At 26.5% G+C, this 12,517-nt stretch overlaps 1 protein-coding gene across 2 annotated transcripts; it reads right to left on the bottom strand.

Moving 5' to 3' along the window:
* LOC100199835 (dual specificity protein phosphatase CDC14A) lies at positions 1-3,672 on the bottom strand. 2 transcript variants are annotated; one of them, XM_065810821.1, is made up of 3 exons: positions 3,407-3,547; positions 2,650-2,783; positions 1-1,384 (listed from the first exon to the last, which is right to left on the bottom strand). In XM_065810821.1, the coding sequence occupies exon 3, from the start codon at positions 1,336-1,338 to the stop codon at positions 25-27; it is 1,314 nt and encodes a 437-aa protein (XP_065666893.1). In that variant the 5' UTR covers positions 1,339-1,384; positions 2,650-2,783; positions 3,407-3,547; the 3' UTR covers positions 1-24. The 2 variants fall into 2 exon arrangements, with proteins under 2 accessions (XP_065666893.1, XP_065666892.1); XM_065810820.1 differs by lacking the exon at positions 2,650-2,783 and having other exon boundaries at positions 3,407-3,672.
* Positions 3,673-12,517: the final 8,845 nt, after the last annotated feature.

The raw sequence follows: 12,517 nt of genomic DNA on the forward strand, positions 1-12,517 counted from the left end.
TGTTTGAATAACATATCATATATTTTATTTTTTATCGGCATTTTTTCTAAGATAGTAAACCGTACTTTTTCTTGGTGCAACGACTTCTTCGGTTACCCAATCATCTTTTTCCTTTAAAATTTTTTTATCAGATAATATGCTCTTTGTGCTCGTCAATGTTTTAACTGTTTTTAAAGGCTGAGGTGTTTTGGGTTGTCTTTTAGGTATTATTGAGTTTCTCATCAGGTTAAGTTTTGATACGCTCAGCTGATATGTTGGCATAGACACACTTTTCCTAATATTTGTTGTTGATATTTCATTTAAAAAAGTTGTTTGTGGAGAATGACTTTTTGAGGGTTCAATTAAATTTTTATAATTTGCGCTAGTCACACGAGTTTCAGAACCTCTGCGAATTGGTTTGACTTCTGTGAGGTCAGATGTTGCTTCAAATTTTTGCTTCGGTACAAGTTTCTTTTTTTGAGCTTTTTCAATACGTATAATATTGTTTGCTCCTTTACACTTACAACTAGTTCCAGAACTTGTTGCTTTTATAGGATGGTATTGTTGAGTTACTTCAAGCAAAGGTCTTGCTTTTAAAAGTGTTGTTGTAGTTTGATGATTAATGCTAAATGAATGTTTTAACTCAAGTTGCTTTTGAAATTTGTCTAAAAAAAAATGTTGGGGTCCCATGATAGAACCACGTCGACACATCTTTAGCCACCCACACACTGCACGTGAATCAAAACCGTAGCTTTTTATTAAAATGCTTCCTATCATTGTTGCTGTTCGTCCGAGGCCTGCGTGACAGTGAACAGCTACCTTACCAGCAAATCGTTTGCATAGAATCTCAAACTCATTAATTTGAGTAACTGAAGGTACTCCGGCATCTTCAAAAGGAATTTCAAAATGAAAAAACTGTTCTTGTTTGAATTCAGAAGAACTATACGGAGGTCCGTAGTATTCTAAGTTTGTAAGGTGATCGTTTCCATTTAAACGAACCACGGCTTTTATCCCGCATCTTTTAAGTTCGTTCATTACGGATTTCGAAACGCACACTGTTTTTTTATTAGAATTAATTGTTGGATCTTTAAAAGCAATATATTTACCTGGTACAATCAAATTCATATCAAGATGAAAACTTGTCGACTGCGGGTACTTTGTAGATTCATAAGAAGAAAACCAGTTCTGTATTTTACAACCCATATACAAACCTTGAAGGCAATCCAAGATATTTAGTTTATATGAACTATCGCCATGGTAGTCGCGGAAAAATGCTAATTTGACCGTGATTTCTTGAAGAAGTAAAGAATTGGTTTTTTCTGGAGTCCAATTCAGTTGAAGGACAGCATAACAAGCCATTAGGAAGGATGATAGCGTTCGTTGCTCGATATGAAAGTTATCTTTTCTAAAAAAGATTTTCATATAAACTAAACATATATATTTATATATGCTAAACATATATATTTCATATATATGTTTAATTATGTTTAATATATAATACTATCTATTATATACGCAATTAATAAATAGTCAGCATTTTTAAAATAAAAACAAACCGCTTATCTATTGCAGTCGTTATTTACATTTAATTTCAAATTGTAAAATTAGTAATCTCTTTTCAATTAGACTGAAACTACTGCTATGACTGAGCAAACAAAGATTGAAACATAGTTAAGTGCAACTTTTTATTAAAGATTGAGACAAAATGATTTTGTGACGTCACAAAAACCTTGAGCCATCACTTAGGACTTAGGATTTAGGAGTTAATTACCATCACTTAGGACTGAATTGAAGAGTGTGACTTTTAGTGTTATTGAAACTCTATTAAAATTGTATGTAAAAACTCCTAATAACATTTTTGCAGGGTAAATAATTTCATTTAAGAACTGCGTGAGCTCAACAAAAGCTGTAACTTTATAAAAAAGTTTCTGAGCAATGTTAAGGAAAACAAATCACTGATAATTTTGTTATTAGCTAACGCCTTTTTAAAAATCATACATTAAATTTTCATTTTGCATTTAACCAAGAAATAAGGTCCAGCTATAAAAATTTTGAGGCACTTTTCTTGGTATAGTACCTAATGTCATGCCTACTCAAAAACAAGTTACATTTAATTTGTAAACAAACAGTATTTATTTGGGGCAATTATTTCTACTTTTGTAGGAAAGTTATCGTCCCCAAAATATTAAATAATTCAAATGTGGAAAAAAAAGGATACTTTTTTAAGTTTTTTTATGTTTGTCCTGCGCGAAAAATAAATCTTAAACGTACTATTATTTGCTGTAATTTCTAAATCACGCTTAATAATTTTGTAAACTTAGTGTGTAATTCTTTAATTAAAACTTAATTAAATCTCAGGATTTCATTTAATTTAATTATTGATGTGTCTATGTTTCAAAGGTCTTTGGACAAGGTTGTAGAAAATAAAAAGTTAAATAATACAACTCCGTACCTTAAAGTTATAACTATTGGTGAATGTGATCAAACAAATTACAATAAAATTTTTAAAGTTGAAAGATGCAACTAGGTTTCGGAGACTAGCATGAAAGAAATTAAAATTTATTATCTCTGTGCCCTATATAGCTATAAAACAACAAGTTCAGACGTTCAACAGCTCATTAAAATCGCTACTTATATTCGTGATTTCAATTAGTGAATTATTTAAATTACTTTTAATGGCTTTATTGTTTTACTCTATTGATGAGAGTTTTTGTGGTTGAATGTGATGCATCAGATATAGGAGTGTCCGCTGCCTTGAATGTACAACCCGTTGGTAGTATTGCCATAAAAAAAGTGAAACTAATCTAAAAGTAGAAAAAGAAGCAATGACAGTTTGACATGACATGACGGCATGGCAATAAAAACATTAATTTTAACATTTTTTATTGATTTAATTCAGAAAAATCTTTTTAATTTGATTTGTGTATTATCTTTATAATTCTGATTTGTACACGACGTGAAAAACTCTACGTTTTTTTAAGAATCAACATATTTATATAACATTTATATAAATTCAAAATAAATATCCTCATTAAACATAAGCATGTACCTAAGTTTCAAGTTTGCACATTGCCTGAAAGTGTCATTTGAAACATTAAAATCCTGCATACGCTGATATATATATATATATATATATATATATATATATATATATATATATATATATATATATATATATATATATATATATATATATATATATATATATATATATATATATATATATATATATATATATATATATATATATATATATATATATATATATATATATATATAGGTATATATATATGTACATATATATATATATATATATATATATATATATATATATATATATATATATATATATATATATATATATATATATATATATATATATACGTTTGATATAACTTTACTTTTGAATAACAAAACTTGAACTTACAAACTGTTTGTAATATAGAAAACACGCTTAAAGGTTTTTAATTTTAAATCAACTTCGTGACAGTGCTCCCAAATCGATTTAAGAGAAGGGGGTCCAAAGTGTTTTTGCACTGTTGTATTTTTGTGATGTTTATCTAAGTATATCGTTGTATCCCCAGACAAATTTTTCTTTTTTTCATTGTTATTAGGTAATTCTAAAAGAAAAAACAAGCGTCCTTCAATGAGCTCCATCTCTTTTAAAGTTTGTTTCCTTCTTGTACAAATAAATAATTTGACGTCACTAATTTGATAAAACTAGTTTGACCATTATTAAGTTATAAAAACTAATTTGTCTTAAAAAATCTAACTGTATGTAGTTAATATTGTTTATGATTATTTCGTGATAAAAATATATAAAATAACAAAAATTAAAAAGAACGACAATAATAATATTAATATTATAATAACAACAATATAAAAAAGATTAGTTTATTTAATACATAATTAAGACGAAAATATTATTTAAATGTCTTGAAATTTTTTGCATATAGTATGATTACATAATTTTTATATATAAAAGTTAAGTAATATTTTAACATTTATTTATATAATTTTTTTAGTTTAGTTAATTTAAAAAAATTTCAATGACACCCTACTTTTTTAATATCCGTACTGGCAACTGAAGTCGCACCCAATTTTTTTTTGTATCTTTTGAAATATTGATAAAATTTTTGGTTTTCAAATGTTATATTGGAAACAAAACAACATTAAAACGCGTAAAAAAATATAAGAAAAATATAATTTGCAAAAAATCGGCAAAATTTATATTTTGAAATAATTGTGAGATAATTTTTCCTAGGAATAACTTTAAAAACTTTTTTTTTGAACAACTAGTTTTATTATTATCAAATAATTTTCAAAATATTTGAAGATTAAAATTGGTAATTACTTGTTTTTACTCTTTCACCAACTCGACACTCGTCATTTAGTTATAAAAAGATCTCGCATAAATAGTATAAATTTATTTTACTTTCCAATTTATGCTCCGCTTACTTTTTCTTTTAAACTAACAAAACAAGTTTATACATTTTATCAATTTGTTACAACTGTTAGATAAAACCGTATAAAGTACAGTAAACTATTCAAAGCCCTAAGGTTTCTTTTTTGCATTAAAATAATGGTAACATCGAGGAATAGAAAATTGACCTTTGCCTGCAGAATATTATTTGGAGCTGATAGAGCTGTACCCTGCCTGCGCATACTTGCAAGCCTTGTCTGCGCATACCTGGTGCATTAAATCTATAAAATCAACTTACACCAAGTTTTAATATTCATGGACAAAACAAAAATGAGAATATCTCCTAAAATATTTCAACCCTTTTTTGACAAAATAGTTCAAAATTTTTGACAAAATTTTCAGGTAATAACTTCGTTCCCACTGTAAATAATTTAAAATTAATTTTATATTCAATTCATTTTTGTGGAATTTACTTTTGGAGAAAAGTTTTGCTAATATTGCAAATACAAAAAAACTAGAATAGACCAGTTTAAAAATGAATTAAAACAGGTGTTTTTACTTCTGAATTTTAATGTATCCAATTTTAAATGTTTCTTTCAAACTAAAATTAAATTATATAAAAATATATCATAGAATGTATCAACATTTTTTTCATTAACTTAATTATCGTGTTACCTCTAATCTAGTCTAATGTGAATATTATTCTTGAATTTTTTTTTAAACATCAACAAATTGTTATCCATATTTTTATTTTTTTATTTTTTAGTTATTTAGGTGCTTCAAGTATCACATAGCACCGCGGAAAAGCATTTAATCAGGAAGTTCACGCCTCCTTCCTTTCCAATGTTGCAAATATGGCTAGAGTCGGCTTCTAACCACAGACCTCCAGTTGTGAAGTCAGAACCACAACCAAAAATTACTACGCAAAAATTACTTTCATATTTTTAATAAATAGGTTGTATTGTAAATACGTACACTTCTTTTTTTTCTTTTTTCTTTTTTTAATGGAGTGTTACTCTTTACACAGGTGTTGTTCTTGAAATTTTTCTTTAACTAACTACAAATCGTTATTCATTTTACGTTTCTATTTTTCCATAAAAGGTTGTATTGTATAGATATATATTAAGGCTTTTGTAAACACTTTTTACTTTAGTCTTTAACTTTTTCTTCTTTACTTGAATTATTATTCTTGCATGAAAATTGCTCTTAAAATTTTTTGTTTAACAAAAAAGTGCTATTTGTTTTACTTTTCTATCTTTCAATAAATAGGTAGTAAAATACACACATATATCTTTGTACAAATGGGTACAACTTTGTAAACAGGTACAAATGGGGCTTGGTGATAAGGCGAAATAATGTCTTCTTCTTGTCCCGCCAACGTTTATATATATATATATATATATATATATATATATATATATATATATATATATATATATATATATATATATATATATATATATATATATATATATATATATACATATATATATATATATATATATATATATATATATATATATATATATATATATATATATATATATATATATATATATACTTTTTAATTGCAAAAATTATTAAACAATGAAACAAACGAACCAAAAAAAAAAATCCAATAGAACGTTTTCATATCACATAATGGTTTTTAAACGCAGAAACATTTTTGACAGATTGATAACTTTAATTTTTTTTAATGAAGAATACTTGTTCACTTTTTTTCACACTATTAAATCAAAATTAGTTATTTTTCCAAAAAGCATACGATACCTAGAGGCAGAATTATTAACAAGGCCAAAAGTAGCAAAGCCACATGTTACAAGACCAAAGCCAAGGCCAAGACCAAAAGTTTCAAGACCAAGGACAAGGCCAAGGACAAAGCCAAGGCCAAGGACAAGGACAAGAACAAGGCCAAGGACAAGGACAAGGTCAAGGCCAAGGACAGGGCCAAGGCTAAGCAAACATTTTCAAGACCAAAGACTTAATTTTTGGCCTTACGTTAAGGCCAACTATTAACAAAACTGTAGTTAGCAAGTGCTGTGGCAATAAATCCAAATGTTGTGAAATTAGACTAAGGTTATGCGCAAAATTCAACGAAGTCAATAAGAAAATATACTGGTAGATATATATGAGAGCCGAAAACAAAAATACATAAACATACAGGATTCAAACTTTAAGTTCTTTAATTTTATGTATTTTTGTGCTTAATGCTAACAACTAATATTAACATCTTTTAATTAAAAATATGTTCATACCAGCGTTAACTATAAGTCATTACCATTAATTAACACTATATAGCCTATAAGTCTTTGTCCCATTTAAGAAACATTAACGAATCAGACATATCAGCTCTATGAGGGCACATTATTAATCCATTTTGACAAAGATACGCTAGACAGGAGCTAACGTTGCAGGGACACAGAAATTATTGTCAAATATAGGTTTCTAATTTTTGAATATTGTTTAATTGTATACAGTTTTTTTTAACGAAAAATCTTTTCGATTAAATTCAAGTGATTGATTCGTTCTTGTTTGTAAAACATATTTTTTTCTATTATTTGCAAAAATATTGGTTCAAAAATGGATTTTGTAAATAAAATTATTTAAAAAAAACTATTAAATATTACTAACAACTTTTTTAAACAGATTTAGATAAGTTAAATAAAAACAATATAAATAGATTAAAAAAAAAACTTTATAATAAATTATAATTTAAATATAATAAAAACTATTTTTATACAAAAACCTTTAAAATTCTGTTTTTAATTATAAGAAAAAATCATGCGTTTGAATCTTTTTTTAAATTTTGAAATGTTTTAACTAATAAAAAACGTTAAGATAAATAGTGACTTAATAAATGACGTAATAAATTGATTATTGCGATAATTGCTTTAAAATGGCTAGTCAAAAATGGCAATTTAAACTGACATAAAACGCAAAATTAAGTTCAAAAAGCTTTCAAGTAAACAAAATAACTCTTGTAAACAAAATCAACTTTTTTTGCAATATTTAAAAACATTTGTTGTTTTTTAATATTTAAAAAAAAAAAAAAAAAAAAAAAAAAAAAAAAAGAAATAGGTAAAATGATTTGCAATATTAAAAAACAGTAGCTGAAAACAGATTTTTACTTTAAGTAGCGCCAAATTTGACAGAAAAAGTTGAATCCAGTAATGCAATCATGAAAAAAGTCTAGAACTTGAATTAGATTAAATTCATAATAATTTTAAAAGCATAATAAAGTTGCCAGTATTGACGAATGCATCTTTGGTAACATTGAACATTAACATATGTCAGAAAAAAATGAAATTGCCAAAATACTCCGATTTTCAAGGCTGGTGACAAATTGTCCCAAATTACAGACCTATTATTGTCTTGCTTTTCAAAATTACTAGAACGTGTGCAACTGACATTATAACTAGGGATAGCTCTTTGACTTATTTTTTATTTACTTACACGAGTAAGTTAATTTTTTTCAAAAAGTAAATTACATAAGTAATTTTAAACGTTTTATGTAAATTTACATTTCCGTATAAGTGATTAATTTTTTTGAAACGACTTTTACTTTATAATGTAAGTTTTTTTACTTTCAAAAGTAAATTATGTTAAAGATTACATCAAAAAGTAATTTACTTTTACATGTAAAAGTAAGTCACATGAAAAAGCAATTTACAGTTACCTATAAAAGTAACTAATTAAAAAAAAATTATATTAAAAAATAACTTGTATATGAAAGTAAATTACATAAAAGTAATATGCTACCAAATGTAAATTAAATTTACAAATAAAATAATATTTTTTAAGAAGTAGGAATTTTTTGTTTTAAAAGTAATAATAAATCTTTATTAAAAATAAATTATATAAAATAAAATTTAAATTACATAAGCTTACATTTTATATAATTTGTAAAGTAACTTAAAAGTAATTTATATAAAATAAGTAAAGAAATTTACTTATATTTTACAATAACTTTGACAGAATCTTGAACAAAAGTAAATATATAATTAAAATAATTAAAATTCTAGTTCCCTTTCTAGTTCCGGTCCATGATAGTTTTAGCTATAATAACCATTCTCTGAATCAAACCGTCTCAAAAATATTCAATCTCTGGCCAAAGATTCGAAAGGTCTGGAATTTAGACAGAGCTGAAACAAAGCAGTTAGCAGAAGGCGCATATACCCATGAAAGACTCAGAAAGGTTAGTTTATTTGAAAGGAAAATAATTGGCATAATTGTTAGTTCTTTTTTACAAGTTTTTGTAAAAAAGAACTAACTTATTATTTAAAAACTAATGAGAGAAAGTTTAAATCTGTCCTGAATTATGGGGGCTATAACACCTTGCCCTGAAGATTAAAGAGGCCCAAACTTTTTAAGAGACTCTTTTTTTTTGTAAAGATTTTTTGCCACTTTGATACGTAAAAAGTCCACCTGCTCAAGAATATTCTTTGACTCTAAAAGTCGTGCTTTAAATAACTACGGTACTTTTATATTTGGTTATTTTTAGATTTGAGCAGCCGTGGCGCAGTGGTAGTGCACTTGTCTCAGAAAAAAAGGATCCGTGGTTTAAACCCCATCTCTGGGAAAGTTTTGCGACATCGGTTAGGAAGGAGGCGTGAACTTCCAATTAAATGCTCATCCGCGGCGCTCTGTGATAAGACCGTAAATACTTCTTGAGGCACCTAAATAAAATTAATATATGGGCATAAAAAATTCAGAACTTTTCTGAATTTTTTATGTCCATATATTAATTTTATTTAGGTGCCTCACACAGATAAAGATATTCGTAAATATCTTTATCTGTGCGTAGTATCAGTGGCCTAGCAAGTCCAGTATAAGCAAAACTTTCGGTCCCACAAGCAACTGAACCTAGAGCCGCAAGGTTTAGGAGCCCTAAGATATTTTTAGAGAGTTTTTTTGTTTTTTTTTAGAAAAGTCATTGTTCTAGAGAAACAGAAATTGGGCACCTTAGCCACGTATGTCTAATGACGAAATATGCTTCGCTACGCCACTGTGTAATATACGTATAACCTGATCTGTAGCTAAGCAATGGTTTATACGTAGATTAAGAAATAAAACTTGTGATGATTGGAGTCTGGAAAAAAAATACCCTAAAACATTTACCATCCCTGCCCCAAATGTGAGGGCAGCGAATTAGTAACTGTTATTTTTTTTTTACACTATAAATAAATCGACAGGTTTTATAATTCAAAATTCAAAGGTTATGATTGTATTAAGTTTACATCCAAACCAAATAAGGTGGTTGTTTCAACATTTTCCTAAACATTCTAATGTGATATAAACAAGAACATACTTAAATTTGGCACTTAAGTATGTTTTATTTATCAAAAGTATATTTATTAACCAAAATCATTGGTTTTTCATAATTATATTTATATTAAGTCTCAGATTTTACGCAAGTAGACATCATTATAATATTGGTTATCATAAAGTCAGGGTTGAAAAATAAGTTTAATATGGGATTTAATAACACATTAAAAGTCCTGTACGTAACTATTAATAATACTATTAGATAAAGATGCTGTTGGTTAAGTAATCCTAATCGGTTTAGTGATAAAAGGTAACGCCGCATTTTCAAGTTGTGAAACCTTTTTGCATTGTTTTGACGTGGTATAATACCACGCAAAACTTGTATTTAAATCAATTTGAAGTTATATCTTGTATTTTGTTTAATTTATATTTTCATCGAAAATATTTTTTTAAACCATTTTATTTATGTTAAAAAAATGAATTTATTCAAAATTTCTGTTATTTATGCAATATTTCTTCTGCTTTAGTATGTTATTTTAGAAAAAGATTTATCTTTTTCTAAAATAACATACTAAAGGAGAATTTGGTATTTCAGGTACATACATATTAATTTTTTAGATATATTCCCAAAAAATACAAAACTATAATTGTCAACTAAAATAAACTTATTAAACTCAAACTTCAGAAAAACGCATGATCATCAATTTTCAATGATAAGTTTTTAATGACTTTATTAATAAAAAATTATAAAAATTAAAAATAAATCACTGCATTAAAGAATATCTTTGTAAGATTTATGTAATGTTTATGTAATTAAAAAAAAAAATCAATGACAAAATTAAGTTCGAAAAAAAATTTAATTTGATAATTATTAAATTAATAATAATAAAAATAAGAATAATTTGAGCAATATTATATAACTTTTTGAAAAATACAAATGATCTTGTAGACTAAAGTCACTTATAAAAACCTAATTTTCTTCGTTATTCTTCTTCGTGTCGCATAGTTCAACCTACAAAAACCTGCACCTACAAACTTGATCTAAAAATAAAACATCTACTAAAAAATGGAAATAATTTTTAGATGTCCTACTGAGGCCAAAATTGATTTCAACCGATTATAGGCCTTTTTTAATTCGACCGATTAATGACGTTTTCAATTTCGACCGATTTTTTTTCTCAACCTATTTTGGACCGATTTGCGATAATTCGATTATAAGCGATATTCATTTCAACCTAGTAGTCTGTGTTTTTACCGTTTTTTCCTTGTGTTTTTTAACCTAAAAAAAATTCCTCTCAGCTTCTTATCAAACCCCCAAACCCCCCACCCCCGTTTATTAGATCTGGACTAAAATTCAAATCCCTCCTTCTATTCCCACCCCCACCTTGTATCAAGGACTCGAGAGTAATATATTAAAAGCGGAACTAAAAAGAGAAACTTCACACTGTCTTATATACCTAGACAAGGCATCAAACCTTAGACCTCTCAATTATAAGCCAGCCCTCCACGGCTGATTAAATTCAGCTCCGATTCAAATCAACAGCAAATAAAATGCATACTGGAAAAGACGTAGTTATAAAGTCGATCGAAAAACAGTAGGTCGAAAATACAGTAGGTTGAAAATTCAAAATACTGAAAAATAATAATAATAAACAAAAAATACTTGATGTTAATTCATCTGTATGATAAAATAACATCAAGCCACTTTTTTTTACAATCGACCGTATAATTTTAAATTTGAAAGTGTGCTTTTTTGTAAATTCGCTATATAAAATAAATTAAAATATGCGGTTGTCGTGGTTATGAGAAGTTATTAAATTAAAATATGCGGTTGTCGTGGTTATGAGAAGTTATTAAATTAAAATATGCGGTTGTCGTGGTTATGAGAAGTTATTAATTTTTTTAAGTTAATTACTATTACTTTTATTTTTAACTTTGATTTTTTTTTTAATTTAACTTGATGCTATTTACAAAAAGTTATTTAAAAGTTTTTTTTAAAAGACTGCACAGTGGGCCGGATATTAGACAAATGGTGGACAAAATTATTTTGATCTTTTTTTTTTACTGAAACCCTTTATATGTCCAAAGAATCACATTTTATTAAGATATATTTACTTTTATTATAAATTTTAGTTAAATTAGTTGCCAATACTAAAAATTATTTAACAAACTTTATAAAACTTTAAAAACGCGGATTTAAATTTTTTTAATTTCTAATCATATAGCTTCTTAAAATCGTGGAACTGAATAACAAACTCTTCTGGTGGAATAAACTTAAAATAAAAGTTGATGCAACAAACTTTAAAAATAAAAATTCGCACTAAATTATACTTCGGAAAAAATGAAAATTTATCACTAGATTTGAAACTCTATTATCGATATTATTATATAATCGATTTGAAATATATAAATAAATATATAAGAGTAAATAAAATATATAAATAATTGAATAGATTTCAAGCTCTATTATTGATATTATTACATGTTCACGACGTTTTGAATAAGCCTGTAGATTATTTATAATCTCTATATGTAATAATGTATTACTTTTATTTTTAATATATTGGCCGCAGATTCTGGGGGAATGGTATGACAACGTTTTTATTATTATAAAGTCTACTGAGTTCTAAAGGTACTATACAAATAATCAACAGCCACTCTTCATACGTCACTATTTTCATTTTAACTTACCTGTTTGTAAACACTATATCCTGTAGCACCATCAAAACCAACTTTGCATATAAACGTTAGTTTAGTTAATTCCTTAGCATTATGATTAGCAAAGTAGTTTGTAAATCACATAGCTTTTTAAGAGTGTGTTTTAGATGATCTTTTAACGATATTTGTACT

Source organism: Hydra vulgaris, chromosome 11 (assembly GCF_038396675.1).
Source record: "Hydra vulgaris chromosome 11, alternate assembly HydraT2T_AEP".
Classification (NCBI taxonomy): Eukaryota; Metazoa; Cnidaria; class Hydrozoa; order Anthoathecata; family Hydridae; genus Hydra; species Hydra vulgaris.

What these genes read in the sequence shown, in the direction of transcription:
- LOC100199835 (XM_065810820.1), bottom strand. Translation starts at nt 3,636, where the DNA reads ATGGAGCTCATTGAAGGACGCTTGTTTTTTCTTTTAGAATTACCTAAT. An exon ending in TTCTATATTACAAACAGTTT is followed by an intron (nt 1,385 to 3,406) that starts GTAAGTTCAAGT and finishes AATCTTTTTTAG; the next exon opens with AAAAGATAACTTTCATATCG.